Raw genomic sequence first — 22,043 nt, 5'->3', positions numbered from 1 at the left:
AACAGTTCAAAATACATTTGAACGATGATATAAAAATTTATTTATGTTCGAACACTTGTTTTTGTCTGTAATTTGTTTGGTATGAAAGCAAATGTTCGAATATTCAGCTTCAAAGATCAATAAAATGTTTGATAAACGGGATAACCGGTAATAAACGGTAAGTTGTTATTTTCCTATTATATATGTATTTAAATTTATAAAACATTTCTTTATTATTTTTTTTACATTTTTTGACATAATTTACTGAAGTCCAGTGTTCTGTTTTGATCAAGGCAAGTACATGTAACAACAAAGGAATTTAAAAGTAGTTCTGAAAGTTGATATCACAACTACGCTCACAAGCACGCAAGCACACACACACACAGAAAGGCACGCACGCACGCACGCACGCACACACACGCACACATACTTTCGCACTCTTGTCCTTTGTTATTTATTTTATTTCAAAATAACTGATTTGATTCTAGTCGCATTTCATACAAGTGCAATGAAGCTTCAGTAAATTAGTATAAACTTCCTTATATGTTTACATTATCAGTCTCGGGATGGAAGATTATATGCGAGAATTCGAGGGGTAACATCCAATGTCCCCCTGGCCAGAAGATTAAAGTGGACTCCGCCAACTACGGACGGACACACGATGGATCTATCTGTCCCTATGGCGCAACATCCCATCAAAACTGCCGCGCAAAAGACTCTTCCAGACAGATTAATAACGCTTGCAACAATAAACAGGTATATTACTTTAAGAGTTAATTATTAAACTTAACGTGAACTCCGGACAGCCATTAAACTGAGACGTATCACTTTAAAGTACACAGTCTTGTAATAACTTACTCCGGAAAGTCACTTCGCTGAGACAAATCATAATCAAGTACGCAGTATGGTAAAATGGAACTTCTGAATATCATTTCGCTGACACGAATCACTCTAAAGTATGCAGTGTGGTCATAACTAACTCCGGTAAGTCTTCTCGCTGACACGAATCACTCTAAGGCATGCAGTGTGGTCATAACTAACTCCGGTAAGTATTTTCGCTGACACGAATCTCTCTAAGGCATGCAGTGTGGTCATAACTAACTCCGGTAAGTCTTTTCGCTGACAAGAATCACTCTAAGGCATGCAGTGTGGTCATAACTAACTCCGGTAAGTCTTTTCGCTGACACGAATCACTCTAAGGCATGCAGTGTGGTCATAACTAACTCCGGTCAGTCTTTTCGCTGACACGAATCACTCTAAAGCATGCAGTGTGGTCATAACTAACTCCGGTAAGTCTTTTCGCTGACACGAATCACTCTAAAGCATGCAGTGTGGTCATAACTAACTCCGGTAAGTCTTTTCGCTGACACGAATCACTTTAAGGTATGCAGTGTGGTCATAACTAACTCCGGTAAGTCTTTTCGCTGACACGAATCACTCTAAGGTATGCAGTATGGTCATAACTAACTCCGGTAAGTCTTTTCGCTGACACGAATCACTCTAAGGCATGCAGTGTGGTCATAACTAACTCCGGTAAGTCTTCTCGCTGACACGAATCACTCTAAGGCATGCAGTGTGGTCATAACTAACTCCGGTATGTCTTTTCGCTGACACGAATCACCCTAAGGCATGCAGTGTGGTCATAACTAACTCCTGTAAGTCTTTTCGCTGACACGAATCACTCTAACGCATGCAGTGTGGTCATAACTAACTCCGGTAAGTCTTTTCGCTGACACGAATCACTCTAAGGCATGCAGTGTGCTCATAACTAACTCCGGTAAGTCTTTTCGCTGACACGAATCACTCTAAAGTATGCAGTGTGGTCATAACTAACTCTGGTAAGTCTTTTCGCTGACACGAATCACTCTAACGTATGCAGTGTGGTCATAACTAACTCCGGTAAGTCTTTTCGCTGACACGAATCACTCTAAGGCATGCAGTGTGGTCATAACTAACTCCGGTAAGTATTTTCGCTGACACGAATCACTCTAAGGCATGCAGTGTGGTCATAACTAACTCCGGTAAGTATTTTCGCTGACACGAATCACTCTAAGGTATGCAGTGTGGTCATAACTAACTCCGGTAAGTATTTTCGCTGACACGAATCACTCTAAAGTATGCAGTGTGGTCATAACTAACTCCGATAAGGCATTTCGCTGACACGAATCACTCTAAAATATGCAGTGTTGTTATAATTAACTCCGATAAGGCATTTTGCTGACATGTATCACTCTTAAGTGCAAAGTTTGGTCATAACTTACTCCGAAGAGTCATTTCGTTGAGACAAAAAATTCTCAAGTACGCAGTATGTAAGTTTTTCTAATGACCTTTTGACAAAACTAGCCCTAGATTGAGTATGAATATTTGGAAGGGAGGCTAGCATACAACTTTCTCTCTGGTACGTTCTATAGATTGACCTATTATGAATTAATGATGTTTTTTAGAAGAATTATAAGCTCGTTATTTTTGTAATCGAAAATTGAATGAAATCACCATTTTGAAGCCAAATGTGCCATGTGTCATCTGGTTAAAAGAATGGTAACCACTTTTTTGAAACTCTTTGCCAAAGACTCGGTCTATAGGTTTCTAAAACCTTTCCGAAAAAGTTTATATTAAATGGCAGTTCACGTAAAAGTCGATTGTGATATTCATAAATTAATACATTAATCATTAAACAAATGTTATGCAAATTGCCTGTGTCAAGCCTGATACTAATTTCAGTAATCACCCAAAATCCCATTCAGAATGGAGACCTCAGTGTCAACATAGTCTCTATTATGATTAAGAAAATATAATAGTTGAACATAAATTTAACTAAATAACGTTATATGCCTATATGCATTTCTGACTGATTCAACGTTCAGAGTCATTCGATGACGCTAACGATTGAAATATGATCACATCGTTTTTAAAAAAGGAACAACAAAACCAATTACGTCTTTCACAGTACATGTGTATGTTTAAAGCGAAACTCAGCTAGATGTTGCTGTATGAGGAAACAAATTATTTCATTTGAGCCGTAGGCACTGATGTTCCGGTTTGATTAATTCGTTTGAAGGGGATGTATATGGTCAGTAAATGCATAATATTAAGTTACTATATTGATTTTTACTATAATACTAAAATTTAATATTAATGTATGTTTTGTTTTTTTTTCAACAGGGATGCTACTTGGCGGCAAACAATGGAGTGTTCGGAGATCCTTGCGTTGGAATCGTCAAATACATTGAAGTGACATATCACTGTGTCACGGCATAAAACAGCCGTAACGAACTCTTTATTACATGATATACCAACGAAAAAGTAACTTTGCATATTAAGGGAATACTGAAAACTGTTTTCAAAAATGTAGATAATAAAGTGTTCTTAACCGCTTTCAAATTGTTCCGCATTTGTAATGCAATACAAAAAACCCTTAATGACATGTGGAAACCTGGAAAATTTAAAGTTCATTTTAAAGTTGTCTTTTCTTACGTATAGAAAGGTTTTTTGGTTACATTTTTACCTTACTCCAGTGGAATAAGTAGACATATATTCAATATATTACAAATAGAAGGAAAATAACTATGTTTTTGTTTACTCGGATGAGTTTTGATCTATTTCTGTTTTCATATTGGCTCACAACTGGTAGCCTTACTCATTTCTTCTTTTTGTGTGATGTACTTTAAAATTGTTGTATGAATGTTTTTGAATGAACATGCAACTTAATATGAAGCTACACGTCACAGTACTTAAATATAATCCATCTTTGAGTATCCATGTTATATTTGTTGAACATGTAATATATATATATATATATATATATATATATATATATATATATATATATATATATATATATATATATATATATATATATATATATATATATATATATATGCCCCGACTTGTGTTGACCCTTCCTCAAAATAAAACGGTATGAAAATAGTTTAATTTGATAAACTATTGTTCCATTAAGGTATTCACATACATTTGCTTATTTACATGCTGAACATCATGAGAGAAGAACCGATATGCAGGAGGAACATTTTTCGGGGGCCTGTGGTGCTGTATGCGGAAATCTTATACCGAATCAAATAAACGCACTGAAACGTATACAATTGAAAATTATTTTGCAATGTTAACCAATGCTTTGACTGGATATTCAACAACCATTTCTGATTTCTGATTTTGTAGATGTGTACATAGAAGATTTGGATTCATCTGAATTCAATGTTATTGTTTGAGTAGATAATTTCTTACTTCAGATTTATTGAATATGAGAAATGTTGCAGCATACTACTAGTGTTCCATTTCTTTCTGTTTCAAAACGTAGCAGCAATGTCAAAATAGTGGAGTCAAATACTTCATCAAGAAGTATCAATATGACAACGACAAATCAATATTACCTGGACCTATAAATATTTCATTCTTAAAAGACTGTGTCTAAAAGGTATCGGAAATATTTAAACGATCTTTTGAAAACTAAATTTATGGATCAATCGAACAACAAAATCAATGGCAATTAAAGTCCGGCCAATCAAAACTGTGTTTACGGCAATTTAAATGGACTATTATGATTAAGTAGTAATTTCAGAGACTAGTCATATTCATCAATGTACCACGTACTTAAAGTACATTTCTTAGAAAGAAGTTTAGGCAATGGAAAGTATAGCTTTTATATGATATCTAACTGTGAGTCGAACTTATATCTAAGCACACAATCCTAAGTTCTTTTTTTTAGCATTAGTAACATTCTTTCTCGCATAAAACATATATATTGTCTAATCGTCAATCATACGCATTTTTCTGGTAAATGAGGGCTTTTAATTCCTACGGAGAATAACTCTATGAGCTATGATTTCGTTCCAATCCTTTCAATATTTTAGATAGACAACCTGTGCGTGTGCATATTCCGTGTAGTTTGTTTATATAATTATGTTAAATAAAATATGTTGAAATCAACTGTGTTAGCATGCACAAATATTCAGTTATTTAAAAGCTCACGTGAAACTAGAATGACACGCACGCCATGACATTGTGTATAAGACCAGCAAATCGGGATTATCTGGTATAAAATGTTCCTGAGTTTTTTCCCCTTGATCAAGTGAGTAAAACTTGACGAGCGTTGCCTTCCTCTTGTCGGGTTGGTAGTCCTTCTTGCGTATGTCTTTCAATATGAGTCACATCGTGCGATTTTGGGCCTTTGGACATAGTTATTACAAATGAAATATTCATGAACAAAAATTGCCCAAAATAGTGATTTTTTTCTATGTAAACTATATTAATTTCTTTCAAAATTCATTTCAAGGATTGTCATTGGCGAATTATTTTCTCGGCGATTTATGACGAGTATTTAATTTCCGTTTACATGGCAACTACGGTTTTCATCCCAACTAAATTTGACTACATTCATTGTCTGTATCTAAAATGAACCAATGGATTAAAAATACACAAATGAATCATCTTGTTTTCTGGATTAATGTTTCAGAAAGATTCTGTGATAAATGATAAACTAGTTGCAATATTGATTCGTTAATTTTGGAAGTAATTTCAAGAATTTATTTTCGTAAAAACGTCATGTGTGTGACGTAAAATTTAGCATTCAAAATGCGTAATACATAGTTCACAAATAAATACGTATCTAACGTAATTTAAGTGATATCGTCATGAAAGTTCCAGTTTTTCGTCCTGAAATGTCATTTAATTCCAATACCGAATAAAATAATGAAAGCAAATTTATGTCCGAAAGCCAAAATTCGTGCGATGAGGCTACAATGTGTATTGTTGATGTCCATGTTTAAGGGCTTACCGAAGGCCGATCGAACTTACCTTTAAACATTAGTTAGTTTTTTTGCTCTCTAAATCTTTATTTTGTGACCTCACATGGTCCTCTACGTGTATTACAATGTATTTCAGATTCAAGTGTTAACATGTACATGTTTATGTTGATGGTTTATTGTCATTTTCAGACTAGGTATGCTTATCGTCATATGTAGTATTGATGTTCGAAAAGCAGGCATGATTCTTCAAGTTATTTCAACGGCCGTGTTTGCTTTCATACTTCCAAATTCCTTTTATTCATTAGCGTGACAATTGTAAGACCTAACTAAACTGATGTTAAGGTTTGTTGGCAAAGAAGTGTCCGTTTAACAAAACGTATACATTGAAACCAAGATGTTGAATTATCAAAAACAAATTACTGTCTTTCATTCAAATGTAACCAAATTCGATTAACTGTTTCAAACATGGTCTGGCCCCATTTTCAATGTTTTACATCTGAATTCGAATTTCTATTGTATGGTATGTTTTTCGTTAGTTGAAAGATCCAATACTGATGTATTCTTCATTTCGTCAAAAAACAATTGAATAATAAAGGTAAAATTCAGAAGAAAAAAGCTTGCATTGGTTTCACATGCTGATGAACGCACCATAGCTTTGTTTTCGTTTGCTAAACAATGAGCCGATTGTTCAGAGCTTTGTCAAAGTTAACAATGATGTTAACAAACCTAACTACGCTGGAAACTTAATGGCTAATCGTTTGATCTGCTGGCCTGAATTTCTCAAAACTTCTTAAGTCACTTATAACAGAATTAAACTAATTTCACTATTTTTATTTCCCTATAATGTGTGTTATATAACATTTTGTTACAGATTTTAGACTTTAAATAAGAAATATGCTATGATAGTCACAATAAACAATTTTTCATTCATCGAAATTAATTTTAAGTATATATTTATTTAGGCTTAATGAAATAAGCTACTTAAGCCTGTTAAGCTTAAGACGTTTCGAGAAATTGGGGCCAGTATTTCAGCAAGATTTAAGACAAGTGTTACAGCTGTACTTGTTAAATTTAAATGTGTGAGCACATCATATAATTGTTAACGTCATCAACGGTGTCGTTAATCACGTTGTTAACTTAAACAAAGGTCGAAACAATCGAGTAATTTGTTTTTTGTAGTGTTGTTATAAGGCTGATACAGCATTACTTTTTTCATCTACAACGCAATGAATTTGTTATTTTGATTCGTCATCGATATTCAAATTACGAAATATACAGATATCGAAATAAATATTTATAATGAAATCGAACAAGACCGATGCTTATCCGAAACAGCTCTATACATGTTGTATTGTGTCATGAGATCTCTAAGATGAATCTGAAAGAATAACGAGAATAAAAATGTCAAATTTGTTTTGTCGAACCACTTTATTAACAATATAGATTTTGCAGATCATTTTACAATGTGCACATGATGATTTCAAAGCGAAAAAAGAAGACGAATTAAACGAAATGCCAAATTTTCTAAAATATAATCATGCACATGTTTACACATATTGGATAAAAATACTATCCCCTTTCCAAACCCTGTTTCTTGCATCGTTCACAGATTTGAGGTCATTTCATTTATATATCCGAATGAACATTCAACAGCAATTTACAGTTGTACAGATTATTTTTTGTAAGTACATTGCTGAAGTCATTCATTATGTAATATTACATTTGTTAACTGGCGTTTATCGGCACAATCTTTTATTTTCAAAATGTCTATTAATATATTAGGTGTTAAAAGAAAAACCACAATATGACGACTTCCAATTGCTACCAAATTGTTTAACATTACCAACATATTTAATGAAATAAAACTTAAGATGATGTTACATCGACACTGCTGTTAAAATTAATTAAAGAAAAAAAACTATTATTTTTATATATATCAGCAAAAGCTTACATTAAATGAAAAATGTATATATGTGGTCAATACTTAGTTGTTTAAAAGTAACATTAGTGTACAACCGAAAGTTTTTTGTTATCATTTACAAATTTAAAAAAGATTTAATTATCCAAAGTATTATGTTGCAACATAAACGAAACTACATTTCACATAGTTTCAAACATAAATCATTAGCACAGCTAATTTAAATAGTTTACTGATGCAATAGCTGTTTAGCTTTCATTTTTTTAAAAGCAATTACAATAATCAATCCGGCAACTGTTTTATAAAAAAATATCTGCTAGGAATTAGCCTCGTGCCTTTTATAAGGGCCTTTGTTATTGTTTCGACTGCTAGGCTTGTCCCTGAAGTTTCCTTTGCGCTTGTTCCGTGTAGTTTTCACTGTATTTGGGCTTTATCATGTAGGTTTCATTGTATTTTGGCTTGTCCCCCTGTAGTTTTCACTGTATTTGGGCTTGTTCATGTAGGTTTCATTGTATTTTGGCTTGTCCCTGTAGTTTTCACTGTATTTGGGCTTGTTCATGTAGGTTTTATTGTATTTTGGCTTGTCCCTGTAGTTTTCACTGTATTTGGGCTTGTTCAAGTAGGTTTTATTGTATTTTGGCTTGTCCGTGTAGTTTTCACTGTATTTGGGCTTGTTCATGTACGTTTTATTGTATTTTGGCTTGTCCCTCTAGTTGTCATTGTATTTGGGCTTGTCCCTGTAGTTGTCATTGTATTTGGGCTTGTCCCTGTAGTTATCATTGTATTTGGGCTTTTTCCTGTAGTTGTCATTGTATTTGGGCTTTTTCCTCTAGTTGTCATTGTATTTGGACTTTTCCCTGTAGTTGTCATTGTATTTGGGCTTGTTTATGTAGTTTCCACTGTATTTGCTTATCCCTGAAGTTTCCAGTGTATTTGATCTTACCACTGTAGTTGCCGTAGTATTTGATCTTACCACTGTAGTTGCCGTAGTATTTGATCTTACCACTGTAGTTGCCGTAGTATTTGATCTTATCCCTGTAGTTTCCGTAGTATTTGATCTTATCCCTGTAGTTTCCGTAGTATTTGATCTTATCCCTGTAGTTTCCGTAGTATTTGAACCACTGTAGTTGCCGTAGTATTTGATCTTATCCCTGTAGTTTCCGTAGTATTTGAACCACTGTAGTTGCCGTAGTATTTGATCTTATCCCTGTAGTTTCCTTTGTATGTTTGCTTGTGCCTGTAATTTCCTTTGTTTTTGGACCTGTCCCTGTACTCTTATGGTATTATTGTATTGTATATCAAAATTATATTTGCGTAAAAATAATATAGTTTACTTATATACTTATTCACTATTTACTTATATAATAAAACATAATCATAAACGTACCACATATATTTGTAATCGCCTCTTTTGATAAATACAATATAGCTTTTGCACTTTTCGTAGTAAAAACTCGAAAGAAAATAGTTTGCACATTCTGGAATTTTGTGTGGTATAGTGATCATCTTTATTTTAATCATCTTAATGTGAAATTTGCCCCTACACTTTTGTGGGGAGAGACAAATATATATCTGTTGTTTGATTTTACTTTCATACACATTTGTTTTCTTAAGGTAAATCTGAAATATTTTGATAAGAAATTATTTCTTAGATTTCTTTACTGCGTAAAATTTCTATTATGAGTTGCGATATATTTTTTTGTTTGAAAATCCAATATGCATGTTAATGAAAACATTGTCTTTTAATAACCCTACACGTGTAAATGCCTATATGTAACAATGTATGATGCATGGTTGAATAACACATTTTAGCTTCTCATTATGCACTAACTAAAGAAATGTTCTTAAGTAAGCATAACTTGGTCCATTAGTTCTCACAACCTTTGGTCGAATTCTTGAAACGAAATGTCAAAGAATGAGTCTCTTTTCAAGAAATTTAAAACACACATTTTTCCTCTTACTTTCAAATCCTCAGCTTCCCCATGCTTGGTATAATTTACATATTTTCACTCTTATTCTTTCTCAGTGTATGATTTTTATGTTGCAGACTTTTGTTAAAGATTTCTTGACGAGATAGAAAATCATAAAATCTTCAGAATTCACATATCATTTTTATGTTTCTCATGTATGTGAAGAACTTAAGGTTCAAATTAAATGGTATCAGTTTCCTGCTTTTATAAAAGTGCTCATCTGTTGTTTGAAAAAAAAATACCCCACTCATTAAAGAATCAATGTTATGCCTGATTGACAGAAAATGTTAACTTACATGTAAACTAACATAGCAATCTAATATAGAAACCTTATTCCGAAGAAAACGTAAATTGAAAATCTCGTATATTGAATATATATGTACCAAAAATATTCAGTCAAATTTATGTAATGGCTTTTTATCCCAAAGTCAATTTTGATAGTCGTTTGTCAAAATTTACAAAATGCTTACATTTTAACTGTACAAGTAAGTAATATAATTTGAAAAATGTGAAATCATTAAAACTGCTTCCTGTAGTTTAAGAGTCAAGATTTTATAAAGTCCTTAGCTTGTAAGGAAAACGAATCAGAGCATTGTTAATAACAATTTTCTTAAAATCAGGAAAATGTCTAAAGAACTGCTTACATAAAAATACATAGCTATGGCAGGAATTGTGGACAAATTCCACAACTTTAACAGAAATATAATTTTGAAAATAATCGCTCTTATAAACTTCATTTACTATCGTAGTTAATACTTGTGTATCATTAATTACAACGTCTAGCATGAAAATGAGATGAACATTATTGCTATATATTGACTAAAAACTTCTTAATTAAAGAACTATTTTCGTTATTCTTCCAAAGTCCACCTCTCTCTCACAATGACTGTCACCAGAGTTATCTGAATTAATACGCGTTTGGTATTTACAGAATTGCATTTCATTACTTGTAAGGAATGAAAAATTCCTTGCAAATGAGAAATGCTTTTTACTATTAATACTTAGCAGTAAATTAATCGGACTTTTACGAGTAATTATTTGTGCTTGCGTCGAATTTCAGACAAAAAAAGGTTAAGAATCAACGTCCTTATTTTCTATTTCGGCACAATTTATTTCACCACAAAATTAGTATTTATTTTTTTAAATTCAAAACTCTCAAACAAAAATTTCGATAATCTTACATTACTATTTTCGAAAAACAAAGAAAATCACTTTAATACAAAAATATACGTTGCATGGATATTTAACAATTATCTTAACAATGTTATGCATATGTTGTTGTGTTTTACTCCATTTCTTCCTCTCCCAGATCATCCACATTTTCTTCCGAGCCATCTCTCTTGATAAACCCTCTGAATCCGTTGCGTCCTCCGTCAAGCGAATCAAATCTACGCTTTACAAATCCGGAAAATCCTCCGCGGTAAATCGAATCCATTGGGCGTTTCACAAACCCGGAAAGTCCTCCATGGTAAATCGAGTCCATTGGCCGCTTAACAAATCCTGATAGCCCTCCGCGATAAATCGAGTCGATCGGTCGCTTTACGAACCCGGAAAATCCTCCGCGATTAATCGAATCCATTGGCCGTTTCACAAATCCGCTGAGCCCGGCATGCCCGTTGATTGAGTCGAAAGATTTCTTGATGAAGCCGGAAAGGCCACTATGTCCATCTATGCTATCAAGTCGCCGTTTTACGAAGCTATGGAGTCCGTCATCGTATGGCCGTTTGTCTGCGAAACCTGGAAGAAAATAACGATTGGCATGCCATTTGATCCAAATTATGAATGAGGTCGTCACGCTTTATTGAAATAAATTTCCAAAAATCGTTTTAGAATGTGAAAACAATAACAAAAATGTCGATTTAATGCACCAGTCAATTGTAACCACGCCCACCCCCCAGGTTCGGGAGTATACCGGGGATAGCGGGATATATGGGCCGTGTTTTTACCCTCAGGTGGCCCCAGTGTGCCGAGTGAATGCGGTGGTTTTGTTTTCGTGCCGAAATAGCGGGGAATGGGCCTTTACTGGGTTTCCCGTGGTGCGGGGCATTCAGCGGGGATTTTACCAGCAGTGTGTCCCTGCAGGGCGGGAATTTTACCCGGGATTGGCTTGACCTAAAGTCCCCCCTTTTCCCAAGACCTGGGGGCCGTGGTTACAGTTGAATGGTGCATAACAAATGTTCAAGGATCTTTTCGTTTCCACACATATAGACAGTTGCAAAACAATTAACAATTCCAATGCACAATAATGCTTACGTTCATGATCTTAAGAAAATACAATGCATTTAAACAAGTGAGCAAAAATTGTATTTTGGTAATTGTTAATTTATTGAAAAATCATATACACTGAAATATATGTCCATAGAAGATCATCAAACCCCCTATTGTATTTGCTATTCAAGTAAAAGTTAATGCAAACCATATGTAATTCCGAGATTGCTCGGCAGATGTTTTGCATCCCCACCCAGGATTTTTCCCTTTTCTTAAAGATGTGTCGCTTGTTAACAATACAATGCCAAGAGATAGAAATAAATAATAGTTGCCATTGTATTATTGTGTTTGTTTTAATCTTGGTCTGTGTATTTCCCTGTAGGCCATTGTTGAGTTTTAATGAAATGATTTAACAAACAGTTAGATTAAAGGTTGTACATTTCGACTTGATTCAAAATTATTAAAGGTAAGCTTTAGAACTAGGGCTAAGTATTCATGTGAAATTCGTTTATCAATATGGACACGCATAATGCACAAGTTACCCTCACCTTTGAATCCTCTGTATCCCCCGATACTGTCAAATCTTCTCTTGTCAAATGCCATGGAGTCCGCTGTATCGGTCGCCCCAGCAGGCTGTTAATTAAACAGAAAACAAAACTCATTGTATGCATAATAAATTATGTGAATTAAGCATTATGCAAAGTAACCATACTGTATTCTATAAAATAAACGTATTGCCGTCTTTGATATTATATTCTTGAAATTATGAGTTTCATTTTTCTGGTGATGTCAGGTTATGCTATATCAAACAGCTCGCAGTTTAATTCAAACATTCCAACCAAGAAAGCTGTAAAGGCTAAATGGATAAGGAAAACTGGGCACTTTTTGAACTTTTTTAAAGGTTTTTATTGATTTTTTACAGATATAGTGGTTAGCCTTTCGAACAATATGTTCATAGCTACATTCAAAAGAAATGGGTGGAACGTAAAACGTTCGTTTGTCTCCCACTACGTCTATATTAAGCATATTCACATAGCCCAGGGGAAGTGATTACGAACAGTCTCAAGTCTGAGTTCAGACTCAAGACTCATTCAGGCAGAACTTCATTTCATTGTAATGTTCCTTCTATCAGAGCATTGATGGTGAAACTTGCTGAAGTATTTCACTATTTGAATGTTTTTCTAGTATTTACATATTTTTTGCAAAAGAAATGGATTAATATGATTTTTTGTTCCTTTATAAAAACTATTTTCTGAGTCTGAGTCTAGACTTGGACTTGAGACTGTTCGTAATCATGGCCCCTCGTCTTTTAGAATGAAGTCTGTGACGAAGTCATTGTCATAGGGCTCTTCATGAAGTTGCAAGATCACGCCCCGGTGTTTAACGTGCAAGAACGCACGATAAATTGAAAATCGTAGGCATATGATAATATTGCCAATAGTGTTTTCATGTGTTTGTTAATGACATCGATAAAAAGTTGTAGGACAATGAGTAAGGTTGCCCAGAAATAGTGAATTCATGTGTTTGTTAATGACATAGATAAAAAGTTGTAGAGTAAGGTTGCCCAGAAATAGTGAAGTTGAATTGATATCTATTTTTTCCTACACGTGATTTCAATGTAATTCCTCGCGAAAGTCTAATTTGCAATTGCATAGATAATTGCCAGGCAATCCTTTCGGAACGGTTACTAAATCACTTGTTTTTATTAATTTGGGGTACTACAGACGTTCGATTGTTGTTGACATTGAGCATTGTTATAGTAATTAAAGAAAATAAAAGACTGTTTGTCATTGCCAGTTTAGGTACAACACTGTCAATTACTACAAACACCGGTTTAATGTGACACCCCTATACACCTTTCTTACACACACACACACACACACACACTAACACGCGCGCGCGCGCGTGATTTCGGTGTTTTGCACAATGTAGTTTATTTGCCGTACTCTTTGGTGCCCTCTGGTGTTTGCTATCATCACCAGATAACACACCAGTTAATATCGACCTTTCAAAACCTAAAAGGTGCAGCCCCTTATCTTTGAACGCAAATCTAATTGGCAATTAGCCGATAAATAATTCAAAGGAAATTTGACACATTGTTGTGACGCCAAGGCCAGTATTCAACATTGATCTTATCCTTATCTTTGGACATGCCTAAGTGATTCCATTCAGCTTATTGGTCAGTTAAATATACAATCAAAACACTTACATTCTAATCTTAGATTTAAGTTAAATCTAAGTTGGTTATTGAATACAGCCCCAGGGCTATGCACGGGGCATACCAAGGAGGGATTTACCTGCCAGACATTCCTTTAACTTGCCCTTTAAGTATTTTTATATTTTCTGTTTTATTTGTAACGTTCATTTCCGAAAATTTGCTAAAAAACTAGCCAAATTTGCTACAGGATATGCCTATTGCCTCTTCATCGAACTTGCACACGTATGTTACTGCGTTCATACATCTCAAGACAAGAAAATATGCGACCAATCCTAGTATTTCTGTGTTTATTTAGATCCTTGTGCCTCAAAACAAATGTTATGTTTGAACTTTAGAATTACAGGGCTTGTCCACGTCGAATGGAAAGCAATCATGGATTTGATCATTACTTTGAGTGTGAGCATGTTGAAGTTGTTTTACATATTTTAGTTTCTATTTGAATGTTTTTTAGACTCGCACAAATGTATCGGGGAATGTCTTCACAAACTGCAGGCTGTAACTGGGGTTACCTCTTTTGCGCAGCTATTATTTCACCATAACCAGGCTGAAAACGTAATATAATTCAACATGGTTGCTAGGTAACTTACTGCATCGTTGGCAAGACTTGTGTGAAGGCAAATAAAGAATATAGCTGCAAGGATTCGTTCTATCATGGCGGCTGTTACTAGGAAACCGTAAATTCAAGGAGTAACTGACTGTCGTCAGGTGATGGAGCTATCTGAAAACATAAAATTAGCACATTTGAAAAAGACGTCAACAAAGACATACCATTACAGGAATATAAGTTAGCACATTTGAAAAAGACGTCAACATAAACAAACTGTTACAGGAATATAAAATTAGCACATTTGAAAAAGACGTCAACAAAGACATACCATTACAGGAATATAGATTAGCACATTTGAAAAAGACGTCAACATAAACAAACTGTTACAGGAATATAAAATGAGCACATTTGAAAAAGACGTCAACATAAACAAACTGTTACAGGAATATAAAATTAGCACATTTGAAAAAGATGTCAACAAAGACATACCATTACAGGAATATAAACTAGCACATTTTAAAAAGACGTCAACATAAACATACTGTTACAGGAATATAAAATGAGCACATTTAAAAAAGACGTCAACATAAACATATTATAACAGTAATAACCGTATAATTCAGACATTGAATTTCTTTACACAAAGATATGCATATGTATTATGTTTCTTAAGTTACACTCTTATTCAAAACCAATACATACACACGTATAACAAACATCAATGTGGACTGATAAACCTTTAACTACTTACTAAATAATGCATTTATTGAAAATCTTGGAATGAGCCAAAATGTGCGTTGATGTCTGAAAACCGGTAATATAAGTCTGCTGTTATAAGTTCAGCTCGCAGTATTTAACCTTACGCGTAAAAATTGATGACAATTGTCTAAATGCTTTACAGACGCTTAAAGAAAAATAAAAATTTCGGCAGTTTTCCAAAAATTGAGATCTGTTCTATTGTGTGTTATCCTATATGACTGAGTTGTAAACACTGGTGCCAAAATCAGCTGATTTTGAGACAAAAAAAATGAAAAAGTTGTCAAATCCGCCAATCAGTCAGAGTGCATCTTTTACGGAGTTAGAAATTCTCGTTGAACAAACTATCCCATTTTCTGCGTAAAAACAAATATATCTCATATATCTCCAATTCAACTTTAAAGGCTTCTTCGCCGACTAATGAACTGTCGGGATAATTAATGACATATCATTGTTTCTTTAATTAGTCTTAGGGACACGTGACGCTCGATAAGATTTTTCTCAAAGACAAAACTTGATGACACTAATCTTTCTGAGCTTAGAAAATCAAATAAGCCCTCTCTCTCAGAATGGGATTAAGTTAAGGCTCCTAAATTGGGAAGTAATAGACAATTCCTAGTATTAATGAGTTCTAATAGAATTCCCTTATTAAATAATTGATTGGTACGCGCAAAGAATTCTATGTACGCATATGAACTAGTTTGGATGCGTTCCTGGTCGTAAAGGCCAGCAGAACTTTACGTACCGCAGATGTCCTCTGAAGTGACAGGAATGATCTTGATAAATGCTGAGAATAGTGTAAGATGGTGTGCATACACGCTAGTTTATTATATGCTTTCCGGTGGTTTACAGAAGATTGTCAATGAAATAAAAAATAAATATTTTAATATTAATATTTTCACTGTTTTGAAATCTTAGCCCGCTCTCAGTTCCAAATCAAAGTTCGAATACAATTTGGCGCGCTTTTCTGAAAAAAAAATTACAATAAACAATCATTTAAAATCATTTTAAGGCATATACCGTCTCCGTGGCCTAGTGGTTAAGCGTCCGCCTACGGAGCGGGCGGTCGTGGATTCGATCCCTGGCCGCGTCATACCAAAAGACGTTAAATGTTGGTACAAGTAGCTCCCTTGCCTGACGCTCGGCATTTAACGGGTAGTGCTTAGAAAAGTGGTTTACTCAGTACTGGTTTATCCCAGGAAAGTTGTACCCAGTGTATCGGTGCTTTACACCTATCACGTAAAAGAATCAAGGGGTCTCTTCGAAAAAGAGCTAGGGTATAGCACCTGGACTTCCTTGTTTGCCACCACTGTCTCTTCAGCGTACTGTCCCTTCATCAAAAACAAAGTTCCCCGTTGGAAATAAGTGCTTGCACTTTCATGGGTTATCCTTGACCGCAAGGTCTAAAGAAATACACACACACGCGCATAGTAAAACGACAAATTGTTTGTTGCAGTGTAAGATTGCAATATTTTTCACCTCATGAACACCAAAAGAAAAAGAGCTTTTGGTGCTTACTCGGTTAAATACATTACGATCTAACACTGAAACAAAGAGTTATCCTCTATTTAGACCCCCGTTGTTTCACTTAGCGTTCCATCATCAGTGTGTGTATACCACGTGATCAATTGCGTCATAGAGGATACGTCGGACGGCAAATCTTTGCTTCTTATAAAGACTTTAAACAAAGATAACTGCACTATTTCTTCACCATTTTAAATGAGACATAGCGCAGTTTACGCCGCTAACGAAGCCCCGCCTTCGATCTTTACCAGAGTTTGATTGAGAGTTTAGTTTTTAAAACACTTCGACAAACATTTTCACAAAACGGAGCACTGTCAAAACATTATTTTGGAAACAGGTTTGGTTTGTCTAAATGTTTAATGAGACTAATTATCTTATCAAACTCGGGTAATAAAACGAAGGCGGGGCACTTTAAGCGGCATAAACTGCCCTTTGTTTTATTAAAATTTGTGTAGTAAAAGTGAAGTTATCTTTGTTTTATGTCTACATTTTAAGCAAAATGCTGCTTTCCGATGTAGCATTTATGACGTAATTTATCACCTGGTAAACATACATTGATAAAATAATTTGTGTGCGTTCGTGCTTTGTTTGTGGTGTTTTTATGTTTGTTTAGTATCATTTGGGCCATGAAGTTGTTCACCTCTTGAACACCAAAAGAAAATATTTCACGAGTGGCGAAGAACGGTTGGTTTTGGTGCTTTCAGTGGTGAAATATATTACGATCATACACTGAATCATACAAACATCTTCTAATTATTCCGCAAACGTTCTACAGAATTCCTTCCCCAAATATTCATAATCATGACACCATCGTTCGGATCACTGGTGTGCAAATCAGGTTAGTAGTCTGTAATTACCGTATCCGATTCTGAAAGAATACATACGTCTAAACTAATCCGATCAACGTCAGACATACTCAGAAAATTAGAAAGACTTTCCCAGTCAAAGCAGGCAATTAAAGAGGCGGTCTTTGACATCATTGGACATTCAATCTATCGCAATCATTTTTGTTTAAAGAATTAGCCTTGCAAATTTCTAGGTATGCCTGCTTTAATAACTATATCAAATTCATTTACGATTCACATCGATAGAAACTTATTCAATTGTTTCGTTTTAAACTTCATTGAAATAAGATCCGAATACGTTACAACGACTCTTGTCAGACATGTTTCTATTTGCGTGCTGGCACAAATGGCTTCATTTTTACATTTCCTGTCTTGAAAACCTATTTCCTACCGACATGAAAATATCCCAACAAAACATTCACCAGTGCTTAATGCATTCAAACGATAACACTTTAACTTGCCATCATAATTATAATAACATGATGGAAGCAAATGTGTGCGGATAATGTAGGTAACGCACAAAAATAGTGACCAAATGAAAGGTTATACCGAAGTGCAACATTTCAAAAACTCTTATGTACTTCGTTCGTGTTCAAAAACATAATTGCGGACCAAATGCTATAACTATCGACCAAATAAAATGTTCGTGTGTTGCCCACTAAGGCTATATAAAGCATATTCGCATTGCCCTGGTCGTTTTTAAAGACTCAAATCTGTTACGAAGTCATTGTCATAGGGCGCTTCATGTAGTTGCAAGATCATGCCCCAGTGATTAACAGACAAGAACGCACGTTTAATTTGAACTTAAGTCCAACGTTGTCTTTACTCTATGTACTTCGCTCGTGTTCAATGCCATAACTTTTGATCAAATCCCATCTATATGGACAAAATGAGGGTTTTACCCAAGTTCAATGTTGAAAGAAATATACCAACTTTAAATCATGTGCAAAGCCATAATTATGGAATGATTACCGAAACTATGGACGAAATTACATTAATAGACCACCAAATGCCATAGCTATGGATTGAATGAAAAGTTTTACCAAAGTACAACATATATGCGATAACTTTGGACAAACTCCAATCATTATAGACAAAATAAAGATTTAACATGTTTTCTTCACAGACGATGACAATTATCAGAAAACAGTTTTTGTTCAACTAAAATAAAAATAAATGAAAATATAAAAAAGTAATATAGACATCCGGTCAAACAAATTCCTTTTCTTTTAAATTATATGCAGGATTTATTATTTTTTTAATTGAATTACTTTTCAAACGCATGTTAATGAGTCTGATTTTTAAAAGCAAATTGATATGACAGAGTTAACATTTAACACGATCTAAGTAAGTTCTTGGTTATTGATATTTCCCTGTAGTTTGAATATAACAAAAAGTAGAATGAAATAGAGCTACATAATGTAGGAACAGAAAGTAAATTAAGTTTTCGTTTGTTTTTGAAGGCTGTGTTTGTATATTGGAATTGATGACCACACAGATCATGCCTATGCATATTTCTGTATGTGGTGGGGGCGGATGAACCAGACATGTTTTATCATACGTTGACATTATTTGTTACAAGAGCTTTGTTGAATTGTTCATATTGTATGAAGCACACTTCCTTCTCTGATCCAGAAAAGGTAAACTCCAAAGGACTTTATTACGTCCCTTTTTTAATTAAAGCATAGAAACCGATATTTATTACAAAGTTATTATTTATTTTTTTATTATTATTATTGTAAATATTATTATAACTATAATTATCATTATAAATATTATTATTATTATTATTATTATTATTATTATTATTATTATTATTATCATTATTATTATTATTATTATTATTATTATTATTATTATTATTATTATTATTATTATTATTGTTATTATTATAATTATTATTATTATTATTATTATTATTATTATTATTATTATTATAATTATTATTATTATTATTATTATTATTATTATTATAATAATTGTTATTATTATTATTATTATTATTATTATTATTATTATTATTTATTATTATTATTATTATTATTAATTAATTAATTGATTAATGTTTGACTTCTCAAATTGAGTTTGTACATGTTGACATCTGTCTCATCTATGAGGTACATGTCTATGTATTTTGCCTGTCATATCATATATGTGACATTCTACAGAACCCGACATTTGGATAACTTCACTTCTGGCTGCTAGGAAATATTAGTGAAATATCACTTATGACAATTTGGTAAATAAAAATTTAACTGTCATTCTTGCAATGAAACTTTACCCTCCAAATTCGCTTTACGTAATGAAATGGCTGTTGTGTCATTGGATGAAACTGTTGATGACAACTGCACTGTTAACAGTTTATCTATATATGCATTTATATGTTTACTTCTACCAACTTTAGGATCGAAAAAGGTGTTTGGCCACACGATTTGTTTCATTCGCTTGAAATGAACTAGAGTCGATCCCTTTTGGCTCACACTCCCATTGATGATATCTCGAGCCTCGGAAAATTCGAACCAAGCAGGAATTCTTACCATCAGTATAAATAAATGGGTCCTTAACATCCAGTTCGAGCCAACGAAGAATTCAAGCCAAACGAGTTCGAGTCAACGGGTTTTGACTTATTAAAATCATGAGCCACAATCTTACACAGATATTTACAGCGTGGAAACAATCTGGATCATCGTAAATAATGTTGTAACAGTGTGTGTATTTGATCTATATTTGAACTGAAATTGACCGTGAGTGACATATTTTGATAACATGATTAAATGGCAAGATGTGCATATTTCGATTCTATCTACACGTACTTCATCTTTGATCACAATCGAAATATCTTTGATACACCCATTGTAAGAAACAGTTGACACAGAAATAATTTAACCATATTACCTTTGTCAAATCATCATCATAAGCATGCCATCTCACAGTAAGCTGTATGTGTTGGAATCCTTGTTATTTACGTGAAAAAGATTTTGCCATATATTATGCCACCAAAGTTAAATTACTGACACCAAGCAATAAAACTAAAAGTGTTTTGATATTTTTTTCTTAATTTCGTTGCTATGTCAAGATTTAAAACTCTGACTTTCTGACTTTAGATATTGTACAAAGTCAGCATTTAACTGTCAGTCTTCCAATAAACCGTTTCCTCTCAATTCACTTTATGTAATGAAAAAGACTGTAAACGAAGCTTCATACAGCATTAATATAGACAAAAGCAATGTAATGTGACCCTAAATCGATACCAAACCATTCCTTAAAAACTAAGTCTTATGAGTTTAGGAAGAAAAACTCTGTTCTAGTATATCTTTCCTCATGAGTGCACATTCCGCTTCTACAATATCTGTTAAGCCTCCAAGTTGATTAGTCAACATTTTTTTTCTGGTCACATCACCGAGTGAACAAATCATGTCATGATGTTATTCTTTCATTATTAACCTTTTTCCCTCGAATAATTGTGTCATCTCTGATTAATCTAACACGAAAAATGGTCCGCGTATTGAAATATCAACACGTTCGAGACATTCTTTTTTCTCGGTAATTCAAAAATATTATATGCCCAATTATTTTTACCACTTTGGTATGTGAGAACATTCCTTGCAACAATATTTTGCGGGTGAATAAAAACATCTCAAAAATTCAAGTTTTTAAAATTCCTGTAATACTTGTCATAATTAAGTGCTAAAACAATAAAAACATGTTGACAGTCGAAGCAATTTTTAATGCCATTTTAAAGCTGCCGTCATAAAATTGACTTTTTTGATATTTTTTGTCTTGGAATGAGCCAATTTCTGTGTCAACATCGACAAACCAGTGATATAAGACTGCTTACATTTATCAAATCAAACTTTTGTAGTTTTAAGGTTTGGAAAATGAAGTAAAATAAGGACGCTTCTAACGCTATAAGAACTGAGTTTTTCGAGATAAAACACCAACTATCGAACGTAAAAAGGAAACACTGCGATCTCATATTTTGTCAGCAGTCTTATATCACTGGTTAACTAAAAAAATAGCTCATTCCAAGACAAAAAAACCTAAAGTTTTCAAAACGGTTCATTTGTAAGAGTGCAGCTTTAAATTAATGACAGGGTGAACCGAATGTGACATAACCAGAACATTTGCAAACAAAATTGTCAAGAACCAACGCGACCTCAAATTAAATTCAATGTCGAGACAACAATAGCAGCCAAAGAATATGCTTAAATATTGCTCAAACCAAACCCTTTGACAAACATAACATATGTCGTCGGTTCTATTGTCTGATAAATGATGTTTTATTTTATATTTTTTAGATTATACACTGTTCATTT

The 22,043-nt window shown here is 33.7% G+C and overlaps 1 protein-coding gene across 1 annotated transcript in view; it reads right to left on the bottom strand.

Moving 5' to 3' along the window:
* Positions 1-7,963: 7,963 nt before the first annotated feature.
* LOC128202927 (uncharacterized) overlaps positions 7,964-22,043 on the bottom strand; it is a 54,340-nt gene continuing 40,260 nt past the window's right edge. Inside the window, exons 2-4 of the mRNA XM_052904109.1 lie at positions 14,643-14,773; positions 12,386-12,470; positions 7,964-11,366 (exon numbers count right to left, since the gene is read on the bottom strand). Of these exons, the coding sequence (XP_052760069.1) occupies positions 10,915-11,366; positions 12,386-12,470; positions 14,643-14,708 (603 nt within the window). The 5' untranslated portion in view covers positions 14,709-14,773 and the 3' untranslated portion in view covers positions 7,964-10,914. The remainder of the gene's footprint in view (positions 11,367-12,385; positions 12,471-14,642; positions 14,774-22,043) is intronic.

The sequence above is a fragment of the Mya arenaria genome, chromosome 9, assembly GCF_026914265.1.
Source record: "Mya arenaria isolate MELC-2E11 chromosome 9, ASM2691426v1".
In the NCBI taxonomy this organism is placed as follows: domain Eukaryota; kingdom Metazoa; phylum Mollusca; class Bivalvia; order Myida; family Myidae; genus Mya; species Mya arenaria.
This window is presented reverse-complemented; position numbering and strand designations above follow the sequence as displayed.